The 15,035-nt window shown below is 43.4% G+C and overlaps 1 protein-coding gene across 1 annotated transcript in view; it reads right to left on the bottom strand.

Moving 5' to 3' along the window:
- The window catches only part of LOC122928836 (mannan-binding lectin serine protease 2-like), a 75,204-nt gene that overhangs the window by 51,704 nt on the left and 8,465 nt on the right, over window positions 1-15,035 (bottom strand). The window contains 2 exon segments of the mRNA XM_044282101.1: window positions 7,800-7,931; window positions 12,371-12,548. Coding sequence (XP_044138036.1) covers window positions 7,800-7,931; window positions 12,371-12,548 — 310 coding nt within the window.

Raw genomic sequence — 15,035 nt, 5'->3', positions numbered from 1 at the left:
AAAACTCTTTGAATGAGAAGGTGTGTCCAAACTTTTGGTCTGTACGGTATATCGGCCCCAAAACGTTTAGGCCCCTTGCAGATGAGCGTTCCTCGAGCAGCGAGTCTGCAATGCAGTTCCCAGCCTGACCTCCCAGCGCTGCTGGGGGTCACATAGAATTATATTGATTTATGAGGTGAACGCATTGCACCCGCACTGAATCCGGACTGATTCACTTCAATGGGGCTGTTCAGATGAGCGGTGACTTTCACGCATCACTTGTGCGTTGCGGGAAAATCGCAGCATGTTCTATATTCTGCGTTTTTTACGCAACGCAGGCCCCATAGAAATTAATGGGTCTGCGTGAAAATCGCAAGCATCTGCAAGCAAGTGCGGATGTGGTGCAATTTTCAAGCATGTTTGCTAGTAGATGATGAAAGTAAGTTGATAAAAGTCAATTTACTGTATTATTTTCCCTTATAACATGGTAATTACGGGAAATAATAGCATTCTTAATACAGAATTCTTACTAAAATGTGGCTTGAGGGGAACAAAAATAAAAATAAATTGCTCACCTCATCCTGTTGTTCGCACACCCGGCATCATCTTCTATGTTCATTCAGCAAGACCTGCGCTGACGTCACTGCGCTCACCACATAATCAGCTTCTGCTATGAATGCTGCTCTGCCCTCTCACTTCTTGCATGAGGTTAGGTTATCTAGTCTCTGGTTAACAGCAAAGGTGCTATATCCTGTGCATCAAACTCCAGCCTCACAACCAAGTCTGACTTCTAGCCGCCTGCCCTGACCTTCGGCCGTTTTAAGATTCCCTTACTAAGGCCTGTCCATACTTTGGACTTGAATACACCAGTAGTTCCTGCCTTGACCTCAGCCCGTCTCCTGGCTAAATATATTGTCTTATCCCTTGGGGCCTTGCACTGTTGTCTCTGATCCTCGTTGGTCAGCTGCCATTTACACCGAGACTACGCTAGGATGTAGTGGCCTGGTTAGTTCCCTGCAGCGAAGTTGGTTTAGCCAAAGCCAAGCCAGTTATCTGTCACAGTGGGTCCACAGCCTTTGTCCTTAACACAATGTATGTTTTTTTTCCAAAGGATAAAAGCAAATATATACGTTTTTTGTAATTACAAAGAATTTAATGGCACAAAATAAATTACAAAAAAACACATGAGTTCGACATATTGTGAATTGGGTTGATAGATTACTGGGAGTGGCTGGCCAAGAATTGGAACCAATGACAGAGTTAGAGGTAGGTGGAGGGTTCTTAAAAATGATTTCAGGGGCTTAGGTCACAAGGTAACGACCTCAAAGTTAGTATTTTCTGAACTACCACCTGTACCATGAGCCACACCAAAAAGTCAGGGAGAGATTAGGGAGGTTAGCAAATGGCTCAAGAACTGGTGTATGAAGGAGGGGTTTGGGTTCATGGAGAACTCGGCCAACTTCCCTGTCGGCTACAGACTGTATCGTAGGGATGGGCTGCATCTCAATGGGGAAGGTGCAACTATTTTGGGGGAGAAGATGACTAGAAGATTGGAGGAGTGTTTTAAACTAGGGACTGGGGGATGGTTAATTACATTACAGGAGATGAAGATAGTTCAGACTGTGACCTGGGGCAAGGTACTGGAACTGGGGACGGAATGGAGGGAGGACCAGGATCCCAGTGCTAGCTGTCATACACCCCGAGAAATATCTCTTAGAAATTGGATTGGGAATGAAAGGTATTACCTTTAGACCTCACTTCCGAATATCCCCCCGCTTACCAGTCAGCATCAAGGAGGGAGGAGAAGTGGGGGAGGTGCTGACAGGCTACAGAGACAGAAAAAGAGCTTCTCCTGTCCTAACCCTACCTGACAGACCCCACTGATTATAATAGGAACTGGTTTACATTAGAAAACACACCATTTTACCAGACAAGAAATCACAGAATGATGTGCTATTTGTTATGGGCAGTGAGTTTCAAACCACAGCATGAACAGTCAGGTTTAACTTTGGCCTACTCCTAAGCCTTTTATAACCCTTTAACCTCTATGCAGGGATCTAGAATGTGCGGCAGCGGAGCCACCAGGCGACTGTGTCTCAGAGTAGTCCCTTTGTGCTTGACGGCTGACCCAAAGGGCCGGAGAGACTTGTGCAGAGCACCGAGCAATCAGAGAGAGGCCGAGGTCAGGGCAGGCAGAGTATGTGCAAATCTGCGAAACATATCTGAGGTCAGGGCAGTCAGCAGAGGGTCAATACTGTAATCTGGCACAGGTCAGGCAGAGAGGATCACAGTCAGGTAATGGGCAGAGGTCGGTTCATTTTCAGACAAATGAAACAGCATACCTTCAGAGAAACTAGTAAGCTAGATAAACCTATTGCTCAGGCATCTTCCAAAAGGGAAGTACCCCAGGGTAGCCAGCCATAGGCTTGTAAAGATTGGGGGGGGGGGCGCTCACACTAACCCCTTAAGGGACAGGAGGGTCAGTGGGTCAAAATATGATCAAATCATTGGTGTAAAGAAACACCTCATGTTATGCCACACCCCAAAACCACACACCCTTTCTACCCACATAAACTTGGCTGGTATTTTTTGTTGGGAATGGTGGCAACCCTAGTCTTAAATACTGACAAATTAAGTGGATTGTGAGGGAATATGTTTCGTGGTGGCAGCAACACAGAGGGGGAGTGCTAGGAAGAGAATGGGATTGGTAGTTGTCAATAACCAGGCCCAGTTTAAATGAAACATCCTCTTTCCTGAGGATGTTAGGTGCAAGAGGCATTTTACAGACACTTAAAAGGTTAAGTTCAGTCTTTCCAAATTACACACAAATTCTTTCCAAGGCTGTATATAGGAAAGCAGGGTGTCTGGTAGTCTGAACACACTTTTCTATCTCTCCAAATAACCACAAGTGTGCAAATCAATCCACACTTCAATCCACACTGGGTGCAGATCTTAGATCAATTGGTCAATCTATCTCAAATGTGTGATGGGCCCCACAGCAATATACCCTGTCCACAAGCAACAAAGTCCAAAACCATAAATGTGTGTTACCTTTGCTAACCATATGGTCCTAAGCAGTCTGTGAATATCTGTTCTCTTTCTCTCAGAAGCTTTAAGTAGTTCTTAGCAACTTCCAGGAATAGTATGCCTCCTGGAGTAGACCTCTTACAAGACAAACAGAAAGCAACGTCCTTTTAGCTTGGCTGCTAACTCCAGACTCCCCGGTTGAGCTTCCTCTTTACAGGGTAGAAAACAATAACTAAGCTGTGTTCCCATATTCAGCTCTTATGAATCACATTCAAAGCATGCAATGTACATGACCCAAACCAGTAATTATTAACCCCTTTAGCAGTGATCTACTGGGTCACTGGACTATTGTCACCTAATAAAAAGCTAAGATTGATTCCTGCACCAGGGCTGTGTTTTGCAGCCAGAAGGGCTCCCACTCTGGGGTCTTTACTATCTTTCTGTATATTTTTGGAAACCCCAGACATAAAAGTACATAGTTGTCTTGTCAAGGGTATTATGGATGAGGCCATAGGAAATGTAAAGTATGTCTATTTTTATCAGGGGGTGACAATTTCTGACACAGATGAAGAGTACAAAATGAAGGGATTCTTCTACTGTAATCCTACTAATGTGTGCATTTGGCCTCCTGCAATATTTGAAGGAAACAATATATAGGGTGCATCAGGATCAGACGCTATTCTCCCAACATTAAAAATCCCAAAGCGAACAATGAATCTGTGTTATTGTGCCATTTTAGGGAAATGCACACAGGGAATACCACAAGTTTTTCTAGTAAGAAGGTTTATAAGTTGTTGCATGAAGAGGATCATAGATGGAGGCTCCTGGATAGAGAGACATTTTGAATTTTTATTGTGGGAACAAAACAGCCTACAGCACGGGTGTCAAACACAAGGCCCGCGGGCCGAATCCGTCCCGCCAGACCTCGTCATGTGGCCCGCGTAGCCGCCGCCGGCCGCCAGCCTTCACCTTTTATTATCACTTCCTGCAGGCGGCCCCTGCAGGAAGTGATAATAAATCGCATAAGGAGCGCTGTGTATTACCGGTACTTACAACTACCAGCGCTCGCCGAGAGGAGGGAGGAGGCAGGCTAGGAGGATGGGCGCTGGCAGTGTGAGTCATACGTCACGCGCCTGCGCCGCCCACTTTATGAATGAAGCAGGCTGCGTGGGCGCATGACGTATGACTCATACTGCCTACCGAGCGGCGAGCGCTTGTAGTTGTAAGTACCGTAATACACAGCGCTCCTTATGCGATTACATACAATTACAATTAACTATTAGAGATATAATTATACAGTGAGCGGGGCCCGTGTAGTAGAATAGTCACTGCACGGGCCCCGCTGTCGTTATAAAAGCAGATGCCGGCCCCTAGCCCGTGTATTGAGGGTCATTCACTACAGGGACACTTATGGAGTGGATCTGTGGATGACACATAGCATAAGATGCTATATATGTGTCATCCACAGATCCCCCCCATAAGTGTCACCCACAGATCCCCCATAAGTGTCACCCACAGATCCCCCATAAGTGTCACCCACAGATCCCCCATAAGTGTCACCCACAGATCCCCCATAAGTCCGATACAACCGGCCCTTTGAGGGTGACCAAACTGCTGATGCGGCCCCCGATGAATTTGAGTTTGACACCCCTGGCCTACAGGGTTAAATCTGAGGATTTATTTTTTGCAGGACTGGTTGTACTTTCTATTGACAACATTGACAGTTGCATATAATGTATGGGGTGCTGGAGAAAATGTTTAAATGGGGTGGAGCGGCAGGGGCAATATTCGAATTCACAATATTTCGCGAATATTTGGGCGAATATTCATCATATATTCGAGAATTCGTGATCTCCAGTCATTATTTTCTTGATTCCGAAAATAGGCAATCAGAAAATTCACGATAAAAATTCGCGATACGAAAATTCACAATCAACACTACTCCTGTAGTCAAAGATATTGCAGCCTTCTCATTGGCCCACAAGCAAGAAGCAGTGAGGGATCATGGGTACTGATGAAATTTTTTTAGAATATTCGCGATTACGAAGATATAGAACTATATTCTAGATATTCATGAATTCTCGAAGTGATAATATTTGCGATAAAATTCGCGATTATAATATTCGCGATCAACACAAAAAAAAAGAAAAAAACAACAATTCCGCCACAGTTTTATGCTTTTTTTTTTTTTTTTGCAGTGTTTCCTATGCAGTAAAACAGACCTGTTACTTTCATTCTCCGGGTCAGTATGAGTACACACATTATACTTTATTACTTTTACAGCCCCAGAGCTGTGTGAGCTCATTTTTTTGTAGGATGATGTGTAGTTTTTATTGATACGATAAATATTTTTATATACTTTATTAGTATAGAGTTTTTGAACTCGCAATGCCTATGATGTTTTTTGTTTATTTTTTTTCATTTTGGGGAAATGATTAGAAAGTTTATATAAAAAATTAAAAAATATATATTTTTACACTTTTTAATAATTCCCCTAGGGAACTTTAACAAGCAATCATTAGATTGTTTCTCTCATAGACTCTAATGCATTAGCATTGGAGTCTATAAGCATTTCATTATGTTCGCATGGAGCCCTGTCACAGGCAGGGTCTCCCTAGGAACTTATCTGCTGCAGCCTCAGATCATTCAGGAGGATCAAGGTTGCCACACACTTTCCGACTCCCCTGAATTCCGCTAGGAGGAGCCGTTGCATGGCCCAGTTTTTGAGCTCCCAGATTCCATGGTCACATTTGACCACAGCATTTGAGGGGTTAAATGTGTGCAATCAATGTTATATTGAATCGCGCACATTAGACTCCGGTGTCAGCTATGGCAGCCGCTGTGCTTGTGAGATATTTAGATACCTGACTTCCACCATACATTTACAGTGAGCAGTTGGGAAGTGCATAAATCATCTGTGCACTTACAGTAGGGACAGACCGGTGAACTAGCGGCCATTTTGGGAGTGCAAGTAGACATATCAGACATCTGTGCAATTGGTTTAATATTGCCTATTATTAGCTGCATGGATGTGCTATTCCCAACATGCATACAGCTAGTAATAGGTAGTAACCAAATTGTTTAAGGATTAATCATCTGAAAACGCATAAGCTTATTTGCTATTCTTTGTTGGTGCAGGATGTATTTTAAAGAAGTTCTAATAAAGATTGGATTTTTGGACCTTCCATTCATGCTGGATTATATTTTTGGATGTGTTGCTCTCATGCCCTGCCTCTGGGTTGTTCCTTACATCTGTGAAGCTTCTGTGGCAATGAGCTTAGCTGGACCATTTGTTTGTTTCCAGTTGTCTATTGAAGGTTTGAAAAATTTGACATCAGTTCTGACAATTTCTTCCTTGTTCGAAGGGATTTTACTGCTCTATAAGACATATGAAAGGTAAATCTAAGCCATAACTTTTAATTGATGTATAAAATCACAGATATTCCAATTAGGCTACTTTCACACTTGCGTTCAGAGCGGATCCGTCTGGGGTCTGCCCAGAGGGATCCGCTCATATAATGCAGACAATGGGATCCGTTCAGAACGGATCCGTCTGCATTATATTGTAGAAAAAATTCTAAGTGTGAAAGTTGCTCAGACGGATCTGTCCAGACTTTACATTGAAAGTCAATGGGGGACTGGCCCGTTTGAAAATTGAGCCATATTGTGTCAAATTCAAACGGATCCGTCCCCATTGACTTACATTGTAAGTCCGGACGGATCCGTTTACCTCCGCACGGCCAGGAGGACACCCGAACGCTGCAAGCAGCGTTTGGGTATCCGCCTGCTGAGCGGAGCGGAGGACAAACGGTGCCAGACTGATGCATTCTGAGCGGATCCGCATCCACTCAGAATGCATTGGGGCAGTACGGATGCATTCGGGGCCGCTTGTGAGAGCCTTCAAACGGAACTCACAAGCGGAGCACCAAACACTAGTGTGAAAGTAGCCTTTGTAGTTGGGTCCAAATTGATGGAAGGCAGGGCCAGCAGTACCATATTGTGGCAGATTATACCACCTCAGAAGAGCCAAATACCACAGTCCATCACAAAATACTGCAGCAGCACAAAATACAACCCCCAAAACTTCCACTGGCCGGCATTGGACCACCAGGGAATTTCCCTGTAAGTTCTATGGCCAATAATATGCCCCTGTAGATGCTAATAAAACCTAGACAGAAAAATAACAACGTCCTTTTTTTTTTTTTTTTCAACAGTAAAGGGGTATGTACATCTGGACATATTGAATGTACTGTATGCCAGCCAAACTCAGCAATGGGTGTGGGACCAGCATACCAGTTTGTATATATGGGCCTCCCTACTCCTTTCCAACACGTGCTAGATTTGTGTAGCGGCAAATTTCTCCTCATTTAAATCCCACACGTGAGCCAAGGGTGCATGTGTGGAGCGGTGGGGAGAGATAGCTGTCATTTGTCCGACAGTTATCTTAAAAAATGTGACCAGCTTAATGCTTTACATGTTTTAAGACCATTATGAAGACTCTAATAAGCTCCATGTAACTATCACTTTCTCATTGGGCGCGATGTCTTGTTTGACTTCTTTAGACCTGTTGGAAGCTCTTACACCTCCAAAGGATGAAGTCAAATATTTAAATTCTGCCTGTTGGTCTGAAAGAGTTTCTGTTGGACAGGAGGCCACATTGGTGGCTTAGGCATATACTTTATGTTATCTACCTGCTCATTTCATATAACATCATTTTAATTATAGGATCCAACCTAACTTATTCTTGTTTCCATAATGGTTCTACATTTAAAGACATTCATCCACACGCTTACCAATGCAGGTTTTTTTGTCTGTGTGCAATTTGAAGCCAGCTCGGCAGCTGCAATAATATCCTCCAATGTGATTGTGGCAGAAGTGGTCACATACTTCTGTGTCTTCATCTTGTTTTTCACACTCATCAATATCTATAGAAAATCATTTAAATGTTCATTTATTTTCAAAAATTTTCATCCACAATCAAACATTATGAAGAAAAAACTTCTAAAATCCAATTTCTTTATTCCAGCGGTTACATTTTTTTCCATACACAGGACAGTAATACACAGTCTACGCGTTTCGGACTCACAGATTGCAGTCCTTACTCATGACAAATGTGCTCTATAAATGCCACTCCATATAAACCCCCCTAACTCCCATCAAACATCGGGAGGCTAAGCAGGCTCACCTGGAATAGGCGGTTGGACATTCACCACACTCATTAACCCTTCACCTACAGAAAACAACATGTACAATAAAATAACTTTTTTCTTTATGACAAAAAATGTCAATTGTTAGGGGTAACTCTCATTAATATTGCAAAATCTAATTCTCTCTATTATTTAGACCCCTTGGGACACAGGCGCCTACTTCATGCATCCAAAAAGTTTCTCTATTCAAGAGTTTTTTTCTATGATCTCCCCCTCTCACTGGTGGAGTAACCCTTTCAATCCCCTGAACACGTAAGCTGGAGGTATTCCCCTGACGCTTTACCGCAAAGTGGAAGCTCCCTGCAGAAACATTTCTTGTCATGTGATGTGGTGTGTCTGAAATATGTTTTTGTACTCGTGTTTTTATTGCATTTGATGTACATCCCACATATAGCAAGTTACAGGCTATACATGTGACCAGATAAATCGCAAATTGTGAATTGTAATTCAAGTAGGACTTGATATTATGTGTGTTCCCATTTGCTGCAGAGCAAAACGTTCTGCTCATTTACATATGGGAACAACAAATGCCTTTATTCTGACCACATTTATAGCAGCCAATATATTTCAGCCAGGTGGGCTCTGTAGGGGATTTGTCCGAAAACAGACTGGGGCTCAGTAGTTGACCTAAATTAGGCGCTCTCCGTGCGACATACCTGATGCCATCTGATACTATCTCACCCCAATCCCTGTCAAAAGTCAAAACAGGTAAATGACGTCTTATTATCTCACATATATCCTGATACCCCTCACTGTACTGCGTGGTGAACGTGACTTGTTTTTGTTTAAATGCCCATGGATGGCGCTTATTCTGTTTTAACATTGCTGTATCACTAGGAAAAATAAGTGAATGCCTATCCAGGGTAGATGTCTGGTCAATAGCCCTTTGTACAGATTGTGCAGTAGATTTTCTAAGGCACAATCGCTTTTGTATATTTTGCGCCTCCAATAGAAAGGTTTTATCATTCGAACAGTTACGTCTTGCCCTTGTAAGCTCCCCTTTTGGTATATTCTGCACAATGTCTCCTTTCTATAAGTCGCTGTACAGACCGTGCGTTTTCCACATCCCCCATTAATTTTAAGTCTAGAAACAAAATTTTCTCAGAATCAAAATGCAAGCTAAAAGAAAGGGACCCGCAGCACCTATTTATATAGTGTTTGAAATCTAGTATATCCTGACAATTATCCGACCAGACTAATAACAAGTCATCAATGTACCTTCCATACCATTGTATGGCATGGAAGTAAGGGTTAGGCCTCATGCACACGACCGTTGTTTGGGTCAGCATCCGAGCCGCCCTATTCACTTCAATGGGGCTCCGGAGATCTGAAGGTAAAAAAGTTTATTAAACATAATTATTATTATTTTTTTAAATGTTTAATAACCTTTTTTACCTTCAGATCTCCGGAGTATCGATGGGAGCTAAAATAGCGAACATCTATATGGCGTGGTGGGAAAAACAATTTCTGTTTACTGATTCTAACCCTTACTTCCATGCCATACAATGGTATGGAAGGTACATTGATGACTTATTAGTCTGGTCGGATAGTTGTCAGGATATACTAGATTTCAAGTACGAAAACATATTTCAGACACACCACATCATATGACAAGAAATGTTTCTGCAGGGAGCTTCCACTTTACAGTAAAGCGTCAGGGGAATACCTCCAGCTTACGTGTTCAGGGGATTGAAAGGGTTACTCCACCAGTGAGAGGGGGAGATCATAGAAAAAAACTCTTGAATAGAGAAACTTTTTGGATGCATAAATTAGGCGCCTGTGTCCCAAGGGGTCTAAATAAGAGATATAATTTGATTTTGCAATATTAATGAGAGTTACCTCTAACAATTGCCATTCTTTGTCATAAAGAAAAAAAATATCTTTTATTGTACATGTTTTTTTCTGTAGGTGAAGGGTTAATGAGTGTGGTGAATGTCCAACCGCCTACTCCAGGCGAGCCTGCTTAGCCTCCCGATGTTTGATGGGAGTTAGGGGGGTTTATATGGAGTGGCATTTATAGAGCACATTTGTCATGAGTAAGGACTGTAATCTGCGAGTCCGAAACGCGTAGACTGTGTATTACTGTCCTGTGTATGGAAAAAAATGTAACCGCTGGAATAAAGAAATTGGATTTTAGAAGCTGGACCTTTACGTTTTTTCTTCATATTACAAGTTAGCTGCTGATCCAGGCTGCGTCCGTGCTTCTGGGAGTCGTTTTTTAGGTGAGTGATGCTACCTTCGTATGTTCTATACAATCAAACATTACTTTGGACATCTCTCCAGCCTTGAGTCACCTTCATTAAAGGCAATTTTTCACCACAATTTTTGACTATTAACTGCAGTAATACATGAGTACTGCAGAAAAGGAACCCAGATCACCACAGAGCTGTGCTGAAATACATTGTCAGGACTGCTGTGCATCCTGCACAAGAGTCCTCTCCATTATGTTAGCACAAGGTAGCAGTAGGAAAATAAAAAATAGTTACCGCTATCTGGACTCCTTATCTGAGGTACTACTCATGTATTACTGCAGATAAGGCCCCATTCACACCACCGTGTCACAGCCGTATCTATTTTGTGGACCTGCAAACCGCGGATCCCCAAAGCACTGGCCATGCGCACCTCACATCGCAGTGTGGACCCAATGCCAGTGGGTCCGCGATCACAAGATGCGGCCAAAGTAGCGCATGTCATACTTTTGTGGTCCAGCTCCATGGACCTAGAAGCACACAGAAGCCTTTCCATGTTCTTCCAGGCTGTGCAGCTGCACCGCATAGGATGGGACATGTCCTATTTTTCTGAGGAGTTGGCAAGTATGAGCTATATTGAGACCTGTCCACGCGTTGCGTGTGCTATTGTAGCTCAGCTCCATTCAATGCAGTGGAGGTAAGCTGCCATAAAAGAGAGCAGCCATGTTTTTAATTCTACACAACCACGTTAACATTTTAGGCTACTTTAAAACCAGTGTTTTTATTCAGGTTTTAAGGTCCGGCACAGGATCTTGAAACCTGAATAAAACGCTTCTGTTTCATTTAATACATATGGATGCATCCGTGTTGTCGGGATCCAGTTGTATTGAATAGAAACTGAACAAACCGGATCCGGCATTAGAATAATTGTAACTCAATGGGTGCCAGATCCACTTTTTTCATTACTGAAAAAAAAACGGATTAAAACCGCTGCAAGCTGCAGTTTTGTGTCCAGTCTGTGAGACTGAAAAAAACTGGAAAGGGCATGAGAATCATTATAAGTCAATGGGTGCGAAACCTATCCGGCACCATTGACTTACATTGATTTTCATGCCGGGTCCGGTTTGTTCAGTTTTTTGACCGGACACAAAACCACAGCTTGATGCGGTTTTGTGTCTGGTCAAAAAAGTAGACAAACCAGAACGGATGTATCCTGATCTGGTTTGTTCTGTTTTGTCCCAATTGACAATGAATGGGGACTAAATAAAAGCATTTTGCCCCGGTTTTGAGATCCTCTGCTGGATCTCAAAACCGGAATGTAAAATGCATGTGTGAAAGTAGCCTTATATAAATTTGATCTAGGTACAAATTGTAAACTATTTCACTCAACAGTATGGGGACTAGAACCTATAACCTTGAACCTGTGGATCCTGGGGCTTCCAGTTTGTGAATGGGGGGGGGGTCTGGATTTCCAACTTTGGTATTAAAGGGTTGTCTCACTTTGGCAAATGGCATTTATCATGTAGAGAAAGTTAATACAAGGCACTTACTAATGTATTGTGATTGTCCATATTGCCTCCTTTGCTGGCTTGATTCCGTTTTCCATCACATTATACACTGCTCGTTTCCATGATTACGACCACCCTGCAATCCATCAGTGGTGGCTGTGCTTGCACACTTTTGGAAAAAGCGCAACCCTTTGCGCACTCCCATAGTCCTAGCTATCACAGAGGCTGGTGCTTTTTCCTAAAATGTGCAAGCACGACCACCACTGATGGATTGCAGGGTGGTCAGAACCATGGAAATGACCAGTGTACAATGTGATGGAGAAATTAATCAAGTCAGCAAAGAAAGGAATAAGGACAATCACAATACATTAGCAAGTGCCTTGTATTAGCGTTCTCTACCCCTTCAATGACCTTTCAACATCAATATTATTAGCCATTGATTTAGGTTGTTTCTCATTACCTTCAGCCACGTAGAAAGCCTCAAAGCCATTAAACTCTTTCTCATTGGAGAAGTCACTTCTGAAAGTCACAGCCATTGTGTTATCCAGGGAGTAGAAGGAGCCATTTTCTGGGGCTTTCTCAGTATCTGTAGACTCTTTTCCACAGAAATGAGCCACCACTGTCCCTTTAGATTTAAGCTGAGGATTTAAGACAGTGTATGTTAGTATTAGACAAGCAGAGTATGTTCTCACTTTGGATTAAAATCTGATATGTATGGCTGGGACAAAAATCCAAGTGTGTGCCCTGGGATTTTTTCCACTGATTTGCAGCATATATGCTAAGGGTGTGTGAAGTACCTCAGTACAGAGGGCATCTGGAAATGGTTTGTTCTTTAATGTTATTGTAATGTAATGTACTGTTATGTCATTAATGCCATGTGTAACACAAAGCATAGTTCTGTATGGTAGTGATGGAGTGAACTACCTCTGACACAGCCCTTTGCAGTAGGTTGCTAGGTGGTAGCTGGCTCCACCCCTAGCACTAGAGTGTTCTAGGGAAGTTTTATGGAGTAGGGGAGAAAGGAAGTCCAGGTGTTCCCTCTCCTCAGGCCTCAGGATTCAGAGACTAACAGATCTCTGTTTGATTGCTGCAAGATCTATAGCGAGAGAGAAAGGAGAATGTTCAGAAATCTGTATGACCGAGCAACAAGAGTCAGTACTGGAAAATCTATGGATGGAGGAGAGGTGAGTGAGGATACTTGTGGTGGCAGGGGAATAGATACCGTCTGGGACACTGACTACAGCGTGTGCCGGAACGGGAGCGCATGGTACAGAAGCAGGGGGCGGGGCCACAGAAGAGCCCCCCGCTTGCACCCATGAGTTAATCTATTGAGGGAGGGAGGAGGGGATTAGGCTGGGGCTTATGCGACATGGAGGGTGGGTGCGCCGTGCAGTTCGCCGTCACCCAACCGAGGAGGATGCTGGTGGAGCAGGAGGGGGCCCCTGCAAGTCAGCCAACAAGCGGGGCAAGAAACCCGGCCCCTCAGACTGAAGCTTGGCAGCAATGGCTGCCAAAACTGCCTTCTCGTCGGCCATACCTGCAAGAGAAAAAAAGCCCTCCTATTTATTAACTCTAGGGGGAGGGACAGGAGAGGCCATCTAATCTGCACCAGGAGAATAGGGGGGGCATAAGAGGAAGAAATACTCAAATAGGCAGACCCAGTGCTAAAGGAATAACCCCCCCCCCCCCCCTTCCTTCAGGAGAAACCACAATGCCGGCAGAAGACATGAGGGATTTAACACATAAGCTGCCAACAGTATCTGTGGCGTTAACTACAAGAGTCAGTCAGTAAGGTAACCAACCATTGAGGGCACTACAGACTTTACTGCTGTGAAGGGATTACAGTTCAGGCACCCTACACACTTAAGGACAGCAGTCATATCATTCAATCTGTATGCCACAGTGCGCATTACAGGTGTAACTTCAAAAGTACAGTCACTTGCCATAGATTCTATTAAGAGAGACTGTAGCAAGATAGAGAGCCAAAAGGGCCATAACGCTCATCCTTTCTAAATCCATACACTACAAAAATGGAGAAATACAGTACTCCCTGAAAATTCTAATTAATTTGGATTGTCGTGATATGGATTAAAAGACCCACAGCTTGCTTTCATCACTGCAATACAGGTGCTGTGACTGCTGTCTCTCCTTTTCTCTTTTTGAATCCATACACTGCTAGCTGGGAGAGAATTGCACAGTGTACAATCTGAACTGTGTTTTGCTATAATTGGATGTACTACAACTCCCATTTTGCAGTACAGTAAAGAGACGTTTATTCTTATAACTCTGGCCTGGTTGCATGACTCCTACACCATACGCTGGCTATTGTGCTCTATTCAACCTGCTTTGCACACATCCAAAACCTCACATCCCTGGCACACCATCAGGCAGGAGTCCCAGAACCAGGGTGTGCCCAAAGGGAAGAAAGGGTGCCCCCTCCTTGCGCTGCACTGGCCCTAGGGATCAACAGTGAAAGGGCAGCCACTGTGATAGACTGTGTTATAACGGCAACCACTACCACTCCCATCCTCCTCTCTTGCTTCTCAAGGGCCTGCTGCATATGGAGCAGATCTACATAAAGATTGGCGTTGGCGCCAGTATCATTGAATGCAGCTAATCATTGGCATTTTCATCTGAAATAAGTGACATGCCAGTTATCTCCATGCCAGGTTTTTTCTTCCATTCAGCCTCCAAGTGGCAATTTTCAGTTGAAGGTGAAAGGGGTTGTGGACACCTCATTCAGATATGCATAGGATGCAGATTTTTGTGGATGTAGGTGTAATACCTGTGCCAAAATCTGTGCGATATCTAACACATGAACAGAGCATATTACATGACACACTAACCCGACACCATTGAAAAAGGACATATATACTGTAAGTAGGCAGGGGTACTTTATAGGTGTCATATACACAGCTTTTGTGCCTTCTGTCAGAGGTATGCGATTATGTAAGCATACAGCATAAATAGATTGCCTGTACAGGACGCACAGTATACATATTTTCCCTGTAGTCTTATGTATACAAATGGGCAGTCTGCTGCACTTTCCTATAGAGACCCAGACTGACACAGACCACCCTGACTGACACCAAATCTCTTTTAGGGCTCATGCACACGACCATTGG

Source organism: Bufo gargarizans, chromosome 2 (genome assembly GCF_014858855.1).
Source record: "Bufo gargarizans isolate SCDJY-AF-19 chromosome 2, ASM1485885v1, whole genome shotgun sequence".
NCBI classification, from domain to species: Eukaryota; Metazoa; Chordata; class Amphibia; order Anura; family Bufonidae; genus Bufo; species Bufo gargarizans.
The sequence above is the reverse complement of the archived record's forward strand: the minus strand, read 5'-3'. Positions and strand labels throughout refer to the sequence as shown.